Source organism: Stegodyphus dumicola, chromosome X1, assembly GCF_044657685.1.
Source record: "Stegodyphus dumicola isolate Sdum_Otavi_A_Nest chromosome X1, ASM4465768v1".
Lineage (NCBI taxonomy): Eukaryota > Metazoa > Arthropoda > Arachnida > Araneae > Eresidae > Stegodyphus > Stegodyphus dumicola.
Genome location: NC_140780.1, coordinates 84,877,566 through 84,892,898, shown reverse-complemented (window position 1 = coordinate 84,892,898; position 15,333 = coordinate 84,877,566). Strand labels below are relative to the sequence as shown.

General features: G+C 30.9%; 1 protein-coding gene across 1 annotated transcript in view; it reads right to left on the bottom strand.

The window, feature by feature from the left end:
• Positions 1-8,626: 8,626 nt before the first annotated feature.
• The window catches only part of mon2 (Mon2 homolog, regulator of endosome-to-Golgi trafficking), a 261,987-nt gene continuing 255,280 nt past the window's right edge, over positions 8,627-15,333 (bottom strand). The window contains exon 37 of the mRNA XM_085807699.1: positions 8,627-15,262. Coding sequence (XP_085663825.1) covers positions 15,102-15,262 — 161 coding nt within the window. The 3' untranslated portion in view covers positions 8,627-15,101. The remainder of the gene's footprint in view (positions 15,263-15,333) is intronic.

The following is a 15,333-nucleotide window of genomic DNA, read 5'->3' as shown; positions in this document are numbered from 1 at the left end:
GAATCCAGCAGCTAGCAAATCTTCTTGCTTCTACTCGCACATGTTTCCGGTAATTCGAAGTTACGGTTGTTGAGATAAAACTTTTATCACGCAGCTTGGCGATCTTTCTAAACATGCCTTATATTTCCCATTGCAAATGAAGGGTGAAATTTTTTCCGTTCCTTATTTTCCGGGGACATTCTTTCCGTTTCCCTATTTTCCAGGTGACATTTTTTCCTACAACCGGGCCCATGCCACAGCTAATGACATCAAACATCTTCAAGTTATTTAAAATAAATTTCTACGCATCATTATTGGAGCCCCGTACTTTGTCAGAAACTATTCTCTGCACAGGGACTTAAAAATTGAATACGTTCAAGATTACCTTAACAAACTGAACGACGCATTTTTCAGCAAATCTGCAGCCTGCCGTGTAGCGAATTTCTCGGAGCAGCTTAATTATGAGATTCTTATGGAGGATCTTCTTATCAGGCCTTTTGCAGCTCAATTGCTCAGAATCCAAAATTACTAGTTTGCTACAGTGCTTTATTAACTCTGTTTATTATCGCCCTATATCCGTGCTTCATTGCCCCACAAAGCAATTTGTCTTTTAAAGAAGATCGTTCCCTTCAAAATTAAGTCGAAAAAATGCATAGATTATTTTTTTATTCATTATTCTTATAAAGCTGCATAATTAATTACTGATAGTAAATAAAATTTAGGAATTAAATTGTTGCGTTGAATTTTTTGTTATGATAGCAAATATTTTATTAAAAATCCTGTCTTTTCGAGGTTTTTCCCGCTGTTCTACTGAAATAGGCTGTTTTCTACTTGTACAGTATTTGGTCGAATTTCGCATCTATTCTTAAATATTTAGTAATGTATTTTAATTTCTGCGTAATTTTTAACTGCTTCTGACCTACTGCATTGCTTGTGTAGGATTTCCACCAGTATGGACTTATTTTATTTATTCTGCGTCAGATAGGAACTTGTATAGATAGAACCTTATTTTGGAATTTTGCATATTGTACATATTTGCTGACTTATTACATTATCTTGACCTGGATGTTTTCTCCCACCAGATCAGAAAATTTCAGCACCATTAGATAACACCAGCTCTACCGTTTGCTTCTCAGTACTTATTAGATGTTGCTTTCCACAGAGGATAACGACTCTTTTCTTCTATTTTACGACCTTTTCTTCAAGAACACTTCACTCAGGCTTTCCAATTTCGTCTTGCCCTTCCTAGAAATCTTTAAGCAGTTGGAAAGAGCTAACTTTTAGCTGTATGCCAGCCTAAATACCAGCATCCTTGTCCAAGTCCAAGGATCGGGAGAAGGCAGTCTGATTTGAACCGAAAAGATGTAAAAAAGTGAAAAGAGAAAGCGTAACGGGACTTGCCTCACGGGCTGGAGTGAAATTTTCTCTCGACCTTTAGCTGATGAGAATTAGCGTTGGCATAAGGCGTAGAGCTCAGCACAAAATATTTCTTCTCTTGTTCCGAGAATTGTAAATGGAAATTCCCGAGCTGATACTGATGCAAGTGTTCGTCGAAGTTATTTCCTGTTTTTATTTCCGGACAATGATTTCCTGATTTTGTTCCGAAAACAAAAATTGTTACAAAGGTACTCTACGCTAGTTTCGAGGCGTTCCAGAATGAAAGACTCGTTTAGGATCCGTCTAAGTTGTGCGATGCTGTTAATTCTTCTTGTGTCACCTACGTCGACTTTTTCTTCCTGCATTGCTCCGGATTTTATTGAATGTAGGGACAGCTTCAGTGGTGTTTCAACCAGGCCATCCTTCAATACGAAAGGATGGACTGTCTCTCTCCTATAACGCTGATTTTGTGACGTAAGGCCAGCAGAATTATGGCGGTGCTTTTGAGTAAACTTTGGGATGCTGGACGATCTGTGGAACTGTCAAATCACCTTATTAATCAGTCTACGATGGCATTCCCGAGTAATTGGAGTGTGAACTTTACCCATTGAGTGATTTATTTTCATTTGCTTCACTTTAATAATTTATTTTAAATACTCAAGCAAGAATTGTCATTTTAATGTTTGTTGAAATTTGAATAATTACTTAAAATTAATTAATCAATGTGGGAAATTTCAATATTTTTAAAGGGAATTAATATGACCAATACTAAATTTTAGAAGATGAAATGTGTATACTCCTAGTGTTACATTATGATACAGTATGATTTGAAAAAAAAAAGTTAACATTAATTAATGTAAGCTGGAACTTGGTGTGACATATGTGTTATTTTATCCATTATTTAGTAATATGATATTCAAGAAATTAGTAAATGTGCTTGTTTTATAATTTTATTGCATTTGTTTATTTTGTGTGTAATTTACTTTGGTCTGCCCAGCCACTTCATTTGTTTGAGCCGATAGGCTTTTAAGAAGAAACATGGAGCTTTTAGTTAACTTGAGTTATTGTCAATTTCTCCTTGTGGGCTTCCCAACGTGCCTTTATGTACTATTATTGAATGATATGAAAGGTAGTTTAAGTGAATTTAAGAGATTTTCGTTTTGAGAGATAATATTCTGTGTTTACCCGAGCACCAGGGAAAATTTATTCCTTGTTATTTTTCAGTTTAAGACTAATTTGGTGTGAGATTTTGCTTAAGTAAATTGATTTTAAGAAATATTTGATTACATGCATTTGAGTTAGATCAACCAAACAGCTCCACCTACTACTCTACACAAGCTTAGGATAAAGTCTCAGTTCAGTTTATTAAGAGAATTATTATTATTCCTTATTTTTGTAGTTTGTCCCGCACCAAGAGACAATTAAGTTGAGTTAAAGTTAAGTTTGAAAGTTTAAAACCTCAAATTTTCAGCTATTCAGCAGCTTCACATGGCAACAGGAAGTACTCCTTAATGAATACCATTCAGGCAAAGTCCTTCTGCCCCCCCCTCTCCCCAAAATGGATAAGAGCATGCTGTTCCTCTCTTGCACAGTCATTTAAGTTTCTTCAGCATTTGCAAACTGAACTATGCACACGCAACTTACTAATAAAATAAATATGAGCTACAAAAGGTCTGTCACCTATACACATACATGGAAAGTCTCATTACTATTTTGAAATGCTTTATGCCACTTTGTAACTTACTTAATGAGTTCTTCATAACATAAGATTCTATTCTGACATGTACTGAACTACAGTTTATCAATCTATATAAAATTCATATCAAATACAGCAGTGGATATTTTTGAAATTTTTTTATTAAATGTTGCAAAAATCTGAAACTACAGTATATCAATTTATATAAAATACATATCAAATACAGTAGTGGATATTTTGTAATTTGTTTTTTATTGAACGTTGCAAAAATGTGAATGAATTATATATTTGTCAGTTATAACTTGTTAAATAAATCCATGTGAAAGAAATATTTTCCATGAACACATGCTAATTCAGATAATCAGCAAGATCAAAGTTTGTGGTAACAACACTCACATATCCTTAATGCAGCATTTATTCCCTAGCATTATATTTTGTTTTATGTGATTCATAGCTACAGCACATTCTAAGTTTTTGTTTACTGCATTAGTTAGAAACGCTAACATCCTCAATGATCGTGTCCAAAAGGAATCTGAAGTTCTTCAGGCAGAATACGCAGTGTATTAATGGTCTATCAAAGATGTAATATTCATTTCTCTATTACTCATAAGTATAAAAAAATACAAAAATTTCTTATATGAGTTAATCTGAAAAATACACATTATGTGAGTATGAAGTGATACAGTTCCTCCTCCTCTGTGCAGTTTCTCTTGAAAATCATTTTCACTTAAATACTTTTATGTAAAATATCAGTCTCTTCATTTTAATAGTCTTCAAATTTCCCCATCTATCTTGTTTCTGTCTAATGAAATTCAAGCTATACTATCTAAAAACATGTAGCATATAACAGAATATAAATATTTTCATATTAGAACCCCAAAATATTAAATACAGTACAAAGCCCGAGATCCGGACGTCCAATATCCGGAATGATCTAAAATCCGGACCTTAAAGCCACCAACAAGATTTTTTTAGGAATTTATTTTTATGCTTTACGCATGCGCATTCGATTGTTTTCCCCGTAAGAAAGCATGTGGAGAATTCCGATTTTTAATTTCGCTTCGGCACTAAATAAAAAGTACCTCGTTATTAAAGAAACAGTCATTTTATCATAAATTTGTGTGATCAATAATTTGGGTTCGTATTTGATTGGCATACATCTCATTCTACATAGAAACATCGTTGATTTTACAACTGCTGATATTTTATATCTCTGACGCCATCCTGGCGAATCATTATTTATTATATTTTACTTTTATTACCGTATGTTATCAACACATGACAACTTGAGCAACAACTTATGCAGCGATGTCTAAACAACTTTTTTTATATTAGTAACTGAATAAGAAAGAGTATGAAAACCTTTCATGTTCACATTACGCTTTGCGATGATTACAGATGCGCTAAAAGTTCACAAGGAAAATTTTTTTTTTAAATTCTTTACTTGTGGTAAAAATAAATTTTGTTAATGATACTTATAGGCCAAAAGATTACATTTAGTGCTAATTGTTTATCACATAAACTCAGAACCGGCGCTAGAGCACTTACGGCCGCACCGGGTGGCAGAATATAGGAAAGACAAGATTTTTGGAATTTAGAGAAGCACCGAGCAACAAAATTAAGGGATGAAAATATTTCTGGAATTTAAGGAAAGCACTGAGATCCAAAATTTAGAACTTAGGGAGGCGCTTGGTAGCAGACTTTAGGACCCGCAGAGACGGTAAGATATCTAGCGCCGGCCCTCGATAAGCCTTACGTATCTGTGGGGATTATTTATTCACGACTCAGAAAAGCCTTAAGCATGTGCAAGAAATAGACGTAAGTATAATAAACAACTAATAAATACAATTCAGGCTTAATTGTCTCTGCGCGATAGAGGCAAGACAAATATTAGCGAAACAACTTGCCTTTCGTCGCCGGTCTGATGATACATAGCCAATAATGTACAGCGGAAGGCTAAAATTACACTTTACCGATTCGAAGGAATTTCAATTAATATAGCAGATTGCGTTTTTCTATACCTTTCTGATTTGATCGAGCTTATTACTTTTTGCAGGCTGTTATTATTACAGCAATTTTATAAAAACTTAAAGTTTCAGCTTTCGATTATGTCGAAAAGACTTTCGAATTCTGGAGCTGCCAACAGGATCTACAAAGCGAAAGCATACTTCCATGTCCATTTAAAAAAATGGACCCTTTTCAAAATTATGCGAGAAGCATTGCATCGGAAAGTCAACTGTATACGACATAAGAAAACAGGAAAAGAACCTTTTTGAGGATTCCGACACCCCACTCGCAACGAATAACAGAAAAAATATTTGTTACGCTAAAAGTGAAAATCATGGCAGAGTGATGACTGAATAGGTCAGACAGTGTCGCAGCGATTGATGCCTCAAACTAAAATATTTCACTAAAAAATGAACTTAAAAATTAAGTGCACGTATTCGACAGGTTGGTTAATCAAATTTAAAAATCGCCATGGTATAAGACAATTAAGAATATCAGGTGAAAATTTTATGCAGAACTATTTGCAGATGAATTCATTGAACTCATTAAAAGTAAAAAGTTATCTCCGGAACAAATTTACAACGCCGATGAAACTGGTCTTTTCAGGCAATATGCACCATAAAATACCTTGGCAACCTTTATAGCAAAGGCTCCAACTCGTGTCAAAGATTCCACAGCGAGACTTGCATGCGCAAATGCTGCAGGCACGCACAAGAGCAAACGTCTTGTAATCGGAAAAAATGAAGGACTTTAAGCATTTAAAGGAGAAAGAGTTTCCCGTTATATATGGTGCAAATAAAAGAACACGGATGACAGAAGTGTTAATGAATGATTGGTTTGAAAATCATTTCGTACCCGAGGTTCGGCAGAATTCGGTTGGTTTATGGAGACCCACTTGATATAGGCTTCGGTTGGCAAAAATTGTTTGATGACGCAAAAATTGTCTTGATTTTAGACAACTCTTCAGCTCATATTTCACTTAAATTTTAGTGAAAGATAATGCATCCGTATTATTCTTTCCTCCAAATTATTCAGCGATAATTCAGTCATTCAGTCCATCATTCAGCCTATGGATATCGGAATAGTACGCGGCTGAAAATGCAAATATAAAGGAGAATTTTTAAAATCCATGTTACACTTCTTGAATAATGGCAAGACTATTCAAGAATTTTTGAAATATTTTAGCGTAAAATCTGCTTTGCGGAGCATCGCAAGATCGTGGGAAGATGTGTCTCCAGATACATTAAAAACTGCTTTGCATAATTTATGGGCTGCATTTCATGTTGAGGATGATGAAGATGATAGCCGCGAATGTTAAGGTTTTCGGATATCGCAAACCAAAGGTTAAATTTTCCAATTAATGGATATTTTAAAGAAATGTGGAGAAGCGGTAATAAATTAAGACAATATAACAAAAGTTTTTCATTGTGATAACAATGCTTTAAATCATCAATCAATTAACGGACGGCGAAATTTGTAATATGGTTCTAGATCCAGAAAATACCGCTCCTCCACATAGTGAAGAAAGTGACAGAGAGGTTATTGGAAACGAAAAATTTCGATTGACAAGTTAGTCGGAATTCTTGACACAGCAACTACAGGTCTGAAACAGCGGAACTTTGTAACTGAACAAGAAATTATGTCTGTCTATATAACTGAAGAGAAAGTATAAGCACAAAAAACGAAGCAACATAAACAATTTACATTCAAAGAACTGTTTAATAAAGTAAACAAATACATATTAAGCTTTTTATCCATTAATTTTCATACCCTTTAGATCATAAATGCTTCATTATTTCATAAATCATGATTTCATAGTTTTAATTTTAGAATTTCTACATGCCCTCTTATTAGATTTAAACTGATGATCTAATATCCGGAAAAATCCCAAATTCGGAATTATCGAAGTCCGGTTTTCGGACTTTGTACTGTATTCATTCTCCACTGCATGCATATACATATAAAAAAATGAATGCATCATTCTATTAATTTTTTCGCGTTTTAAATCGAAACTTTAAAAAAAAAATCATTAAAACACTTCCAATATTATTTTTTATAAAGTACGATAAAAGTAACATTTTGGACAAATAATTCATTATGGTTTTTGCCCTTTCCAGAAAAGCAAAATTAAATAAAAATAAAATAGAAAGATACTAAAATGTTCAATTTTTTATTATATATACTAATTTTTTACTATATTACTTATGTATTAAGTTAAATCTTAATGCATTTTCAATAGCACACAAATGTAAGCTATCATGGATAATATCACCCCCCCCCCAAAAAAAATGGAGATGAGATGAAAGAACGAAAAAGAAAATAGCCGATAAATTTATGTGAAGTACTTCTTGAGCTAAGAGTCTCAATATATTATTTAACTTTCACAAGATATTTAAACTTCAATTTTTTATATTAAATATTGTGTGTAAAGTAATTCAAGAATAAATAATACTAAATTTGAAAGTTTATTTTTATAACAAATTTATTTGATGTGAAAATTCTAATATATTTCACACTATATATTAAATTATTTTACATTTTTATTTTCAATCATGGCCCAAAATTTGCTTTTAAAAAACGAGAATTATTCACGAATAGTTCAGTTCTAAAAGACCGAACCATTTCGCCGATATGTAACAAAAGGTATTAAATTTCAGCATATGCTTTAACCACTAAAACAACCGAAATATACACAATGAGCTATATATATGAGGATGCTGAACGGTCCATGAATCTTATACAATAGTTTGTACAATCCCATACAATAGTTTATAGAACACCTCAAAATACAAACTTACAGACATTTTTTCATTATTATTATTAAATATTTAATAGTACTATACACAAAATAACAACCTACCACAGAAAATAGAATGTAAACTATTACAACTTTAAATTACTAGTTTTCTGTTTGTCATATTTGTTTACATCAATATTGCATGATGAAACATACAAAAAATGTAAATAAAAATACAAAATTTATATCAAAATAAAAATTTCTATATAATGTCCATATAAACTTTGCTCTAAAATTTACAATAGATATTGTAGTTTTTTCACGACATAGCATTATACAGAATCATAACATAAAAACTCAAAGTTATGCTCTTAATAAAAAGACTTTGATAAACCTTAAACAAATATAAAGCATGAACAAAATTTCAAAACATGATAATGGAAAATAATGAAAAACTTATTTAAGTGCTCAGATCAGTATAACTTAACAAAAATTATTATTATATCACAGAGAAAATTTATAAAATATTACTCTCACACTTTACTTACTTTACAGAAAGAAAAATTTTCCTCTAGAACACCATATCTTATAAAAATTGCTGATATATTCAGCTTAGAATTGAGATACTGATATATATATTCAGAATTCTAGTTACCTAAACAGTGCACTAAAATTCGTTCAGAACATAATTTTACTCAGAATATTCAACACTGATAAAATAAGCATCACTAGTTTAACCCTGTGTTAGGTGTTTACGTTGTGTTGCACTATTAATACATGGGTAAGAGGTGTCACCCATTACTAGAATGGATTTAGAGTAAGGAAACAGATTCTTTTTTTTTTTTTTTTTTTTTTTTTTTTTTTTTTTTTTTTTTTTTTTGGTCCTGCTACTGCCAAAACAAAAATCAACATTTAACGTTCAGATTCTGAAAAGTGCGACTTCGAACATAAGCATACAGTGTTGCAAACTTGCGACAAATATCACTGGGAGACACCTGTCAAACATGTGCTTAATCCAGGGTTAATAATGTTTTGCATGCCTACAAAGTTTTGTAATTGCAAAAGTACTTTTTTAACCTATGTGTAATGATTTTGAGATATAATAATGTTATTCCAAGAAATGGCAAAAATACTTATATGAACTGATGGGAATAGGAAAAAAATTCTTTCTCTCTCAAATAATGCACAGTTTCCCATCTGTTAAAGTTCAAAACATCAGACAAACATAAAACATGTTTTCATTAATAGGCACACACATTTATTCTTTGATGGAACTTCAGTTATTTAGAAATAAAACATTTTTACATCAGATTTTGACATTATACAAGAAAACATATTACAGTAACTTTAAATGTCATTAGGAAACTTCACACTCATTTAAATAAAAATGTTCATGCCCACATGGGAGGAAACTAATAAAATAATTTACTCAATAACTATATGCTCACTGACAGAGACAACATAAGCCCCGTTCACATGCAACGCTCTTTCACACAGCTATCGTTTGTATTAGGAAGAAAAGGAGGGTATGAAGAAGTTTTGCCTTTAGGACCGGTACAGATGCACATCCTCTTCCATCCCTTAACCCATAAGCCACTGCGAGCAATGCGAATCGGATTGCCGAATTTTTAATGTTTGCTTACATCTTTTTTAACATTGTTTATCATTGCTATAGAACGGCATCGGAGTTTATTTCTTAATTAATGAAAATACACCTAAATTAATTTAAAATGCAATTTATGTACAAGATCAAATGGTTAAAAGAAGAAAAGAAATCATTTTAAATAAAATGTTTCATAGCTGTTAAAATTTCAAACTTTGCTTTTTGAAAAAATGAATAAAATGAGAAATTAATATTATTATTAATTATAAATGTTTTAGAAAATATATTATAATTAATTCATATAGTAAAATTATTTTGAACGTGTTTTACAGATATTTTAAATAAAAGCTTGTAATTTATGTTTATATCAACAAACTGAATAACCATAGGTTTTATTTTATATGTATGATTTTATAACCATTTAAATACTCAGCATTTTTTCGATAAATCCTTTTACTTAGCGTTTTATCGATATATCCTTTTACTTAAAGTCCTAAAACTTCTATAAATGTGCACTAAATTATTTAATATTTTTATCATTTATTTAAAATTACATACTTTATACAAACAAGAATGGGATCTGCAAAATAATGAAAAGAAAAATTATTTGAAGTGAAAATATGATTGAGATTATATTTTTTCAAAGTTTTTACATAAAAATATGTTTTTAATTTTTCTCAGAAATTAATTCATTAATTGCAAAATGGATCTTATAAGTTATTAAGAATACTGTAATAAATACAATAAGAAAATTTGGGGGGAAAACATTGAAAATTCTAGAAGAAAGACATTTTAATTATTAAACATTTCTTCCGAAAATGTTAGTTATTATTAGCAAAATTTTTTTTTCAGCTTAAAATCTTTTGTCTTACAAAACGATTTAATAATATTCATAAAAAGTAGATGACAGTTCTTAAATTTAAAAAAATCATTCAATAGATACCGAGTCCCCTGGTTGCATTGAAGCCGATATGTGTCTTTAGTTTTAATTTGAAAGGTATTTCTGGAATACCCAGCATCAGATAACATTGTCTGTACTTGTTTACAAATTTCCGTATTTTGTAGGGTTCCATCTAATTTTTTTGATGATATCGCATCTCCAGATATCTATCAACGTGATTGTCTCGCTGACAGTCCAGTGAGCAGTCAGTTGCACATCAGCCATGTTGTTTACTAAAATTAAGTGAACCAGGCAATGCAGTATGTGAAATTTCCCCATTTGCCCTGCTCCAGAGAGGTAGGAACATTCTACCAAGTTCTACCTCCAATTCTGAAAGGCAGTTAATGCTTGTTCGCCGTACGAATGGGACATGTTGGAAGAACCGTTTTTTGCTACCAGTCGAATATGCCCTTGTGAACGGGGATTTAGAGAATAAATGCAGGAACACAAATCACACTAAAAGACCTCTAAAGATCTTTACAAAACATTTAAACACCTACAGATAAAATGTTTGGCTTCTGATAACAATAATACTATTAACACGCATTTTGTGCAAAAAAAGAGACTTGGTACTAGCTGAAAGTACTATTGCAATGATAAAATAACTAAATTAAAAAAAAATTAAAAATTTGTCCAAAAATAAAAACAATCTTTTGCTGTACCCATAAATATATAAATCATAGTAACAGGAAAGCAGAAAAAGGTTACATAATACATATTTATTTTCATCAAGACTATATTTTTAACACCTCACAGAAGGGATTGGGGGGAGAGAATGGTCTTTGGCACAGACTGAGATAAGTAGGAGATCAAAGACCTAGGATATTTCAAACACTGAACTAATGTGAGTCTCACCAATATGATCACAGAGAATTATAATACAGCACATTACAATTATTTCCTATAATGCATGTTCTTAAAATTTATTAGATTTGAATATAATGGGGCACATATGCAAGTGAACAAATTTCATCATTACTAATGATACTTCAAATAATAATTAAAACAAATAGCAAAAAGAGGAGGTACCTTGAATATGAACCAGAATTCAAAATATTGTAGAGTACCAAGCAGTTTTAATGAACACTGCAGGTTCTCAGAATTTTTAACTGCTCAAAATTAATATTAATGAAGTAGCTTTGCTTGAAATAAGATACATATATAATTAAATGGCAATTAGACATATTTAATAGATATAAAACCAACTCTCAACAAAGTAAGACATTCTAAATCGCAACAAAATTATAAGTAAGTTGGCACAGAATGAAAAGAATATGAAAAACATACTTGATGTATCCTGTTGATATAATTAATGGGGCACTAATAATGTACTTTAAAGTTCTGCAATTACATTACCCCAGTTGGTAAGTGGTGGGTACCTATTATGCAATGCCAGATGGCATGGCTTTGATTCCTAAATAAGGCTTAGCTGTTTGTATTCTTTCTCCCCTCTCCTGTAGGCGCATTATCAGTCTATCTCTGGGTAACAATCATGATGAAGTGATGGTGAAATGGCTGACTGGTTTATTGAAAGCCAAGTCAGCAAGTATCCAAACATTAAAATATGATTCATGATTATTGCTTATATCTAAATATTAATTTCATTTATAATATCACACACCACACAGAAGGTAGTTGTTTTTATGTTCAACTAAAGCTCTGGTTAATCCTAAGCATTATAAAGATCTGAATACATTAAAAAGTTAGGGAAAATGTAACATATTTGCAGATTGTTAAGCAGTTCCTAAAGTTTAGTTACAAAATAATTTTAGCCCTCCCCCCCAAAAAAAAGAGAGGCTTCCATTCATGTTTAATGAAACTCTTCCCATTTTTGTCAGAACTGCTACCTGTAGAGCACCTTCTTTCACAATCCTATTTTCTCTTTTAGAACCTATATCAAATATAATGTCAGTTAGCTTATTTGTGTTTGTCATTTCTTGAATGTAAATTACAAGGAATGAGAATTTTTATCTGCAGCAATGCTGCACACTTAATTGATGCTGAATGCTTATTAACTCATATACATATATTTACTTACTAATAAAAAGTGGCCAAAAAATATTACAATTTTCAAAATGTCAGTCATATAACAAAAATATTTTTCATTAATAATTTACAAAATTTTAGAGAATGTAAAGTACAGCTTCAGCTGCTAACTGGAAACAAAAAACATCGTGGAACATAATATAACATGAAAGTATATTTTTACATTGAATACAAAGATGGTGACTAATATTTTGTTTCAGTTAAACAATATGAACAAGTAAAACAACTCGTGTACAATACATATCATTAAAACAACAATTTCAGCAATATCTGACAACTTCTTTCACACTAGCATTATTCAAGAATAAAACAAGTGAGATTTGATAATCAGAAACTCTGAAAAATAATCTGTGCATAACAAAAAATAAAGGAATAGTACACACTAAAAATATTACCATGAAAATAGTTATGCTCTGCAACTGAGACAAGATCATATATACAACAACAAAAATTTCACGTCACAAATAAAATTTTCCTCAAGTTGGAAGGGGTACAAAATTATATTAGCAAGATATCAAATGAATCATCCACTAATATAGATATTGCCATAATCATACAACACAAACATATTTTAACTTTTTATTTATTACAAAACTTTTATACAAAACTACATAAGATATGTAGAAGAAATTTAGGTATATAAAAATGTAAGAAAATTGAGATATGTAGCAGATTTCAAATATTTCCTTGACTTATCAAATTAAGTGCCTAATTAGAAGAAAAGCTATAAACTTAATATGAATCTAAATGTGTCAAAAATTTAACAATTTGGCAACCCGCTACTGCTATTCATGCACTGGAAGTACACTGCTGACCTGTCAATATTGTCCGGTCTGATACGGATGCTTAAAATGTACTAGAGATACCTTCTGTCTAAAGATCTTTGGTACAGGATCAATTAAATGTCATGGATAATTTTTCCTGCCATAATTCTCCCTAGCTACTATTGGATTTATAGCTGAGAACTGCAAAGATAAATACTTGAACATGAAACTTTTTAAATCAGCTGGGTATCATTTAAGTAATTCACTCACTGTGAAGAAAAGTACATAATTTCATTTAGATTTTCTAGCATGAAATTTTATACTTTTCTTTGAATAGATATTATAGTTTTTAATACAGTCCTTATAATTTATCAAGTTTGGCATACTTAAGTATGCTCTATGCTCCTTTTATTGCCTTCCAGTAATTAGTTTAAAGATGGGTTTCATCACTTTTTCTATAAATAAATTATAATTATCATCATGCTTTGGAAACTTAATTACCACTGTATTAATGTTGTAATGAGATCCAAAAGCTTCTGTTCAAGTTATGCTCTAACAGAAACTAAAGGAATTAAGTAACGTGTTTTTCTTCGTCCCCTCCCCCCCGGGGGAAAAAAAAAACACCTTCCCTTCTGCAAAATGGTAATGCAACTAAGAAGGCAAAAAATATTTATAAATACCAACAATTAGTCTTTTTGCCATTTTAGAATAATCTGTAATTATGGTTTCATTACAACATACAGAAGAAATTTATGGAGTATCATAGTTAAGTAAAAACAGAAATTATTCAAGAATGTTAGGATGGTTTTCAAAACATTCACTACTATTTGCAAATGACCCAATGCATAAAATGTAATAAAAAAAATCGGTATACGCGAAACAGTATTCATTGCAAGGTATAGACAAAACATATTAGCATAAAGTAGCAATTTTAGTTACTTGCAGCATTAACCTTTAAATGCACAGGTAAAAGTGCAGAACTGAATACATTTCTAAATGCTTAAAATATATATTTTCTTCTTTCAGAAACGAGATTATTACTCATAGTCTTAGAAGAAGTCTCATATATAATATACATCCATCATTTAATTTTGTAATTAATTCATAGTTCAAGAAATTACAACAAAATGCAATTAAAATTCATTTTTTACTAAATTGGCATTAATATTATACTGAACCATTACAGTAATTACTTTGTAACCACTAAAATACAAAATAACATTTATCACAGATCTGCACAAAATCTGAATAAATATCACAAGTTGTACTTGCTAAAATATTTGAAACATAATATTTTAATTCCAATTACATCAAAATAATCTTAAGTATGAGATTTACTGCATATTCCTTAAAAAGGTGGCACAGACGTTTTATGTAACATGATGCAAATTTAAAAACACAACAATACAGAAGAAAAAATCACGATACATATAAACTTCAAACATAATATATAGCTACAAAATAACACTTGAAGGGAATACATTTTCATTGAAATGCAGGTACTGAAAAAGTAATTCAATCTAAATTATTTCAAAAACAATATGCATCTCCCTTGGGTGTAAATAAATTAAGACAATATCTCAACATAAAATTAGTATTACCTATTCAAAATATTTATAATTTTTTATTATAAACATAATTATGTAGTAAAACTCTGCTTGAAAGAAAAGGGAATACATAAAATAATTCTAATACATATTGCTGCCACATTCTTTCATTTAGATTTAAATGAGTGAATCACAATCATACATCTTTCATTACAATGTAGAGGCCAAAGTTATAAATTTATGGCAACTGTGTGCAGACAGAACAACCACATCATGTTTATAAAAGATTGAGGCATTCAGTAGACTATTTGGCAATGAAATGCACTGAGTTCAGAATCACATATTTCACTTATAAAGTGAACAGCGCTTCATGAAAATATGGGGGAAATGTACAATATGTTTATATCATGAACTTCCATTGAGCACATTCTTAGGTGGTTCCAATAAATCAGCATATTCATGCAAGGCTTCACGAAGTGAACAGCACACTTGAGCTGACGTTGAGGTTGTGCAGTCAACAAGACTTGGATAAAGAGAAATCAGCTGTTCCCAAATAGTCCATTCAACTAAAAGGAAAGATAATTCAATAAAACGTGGAAATCAAGAATTTAAACGAATATCAAAATAATCCTTCAGA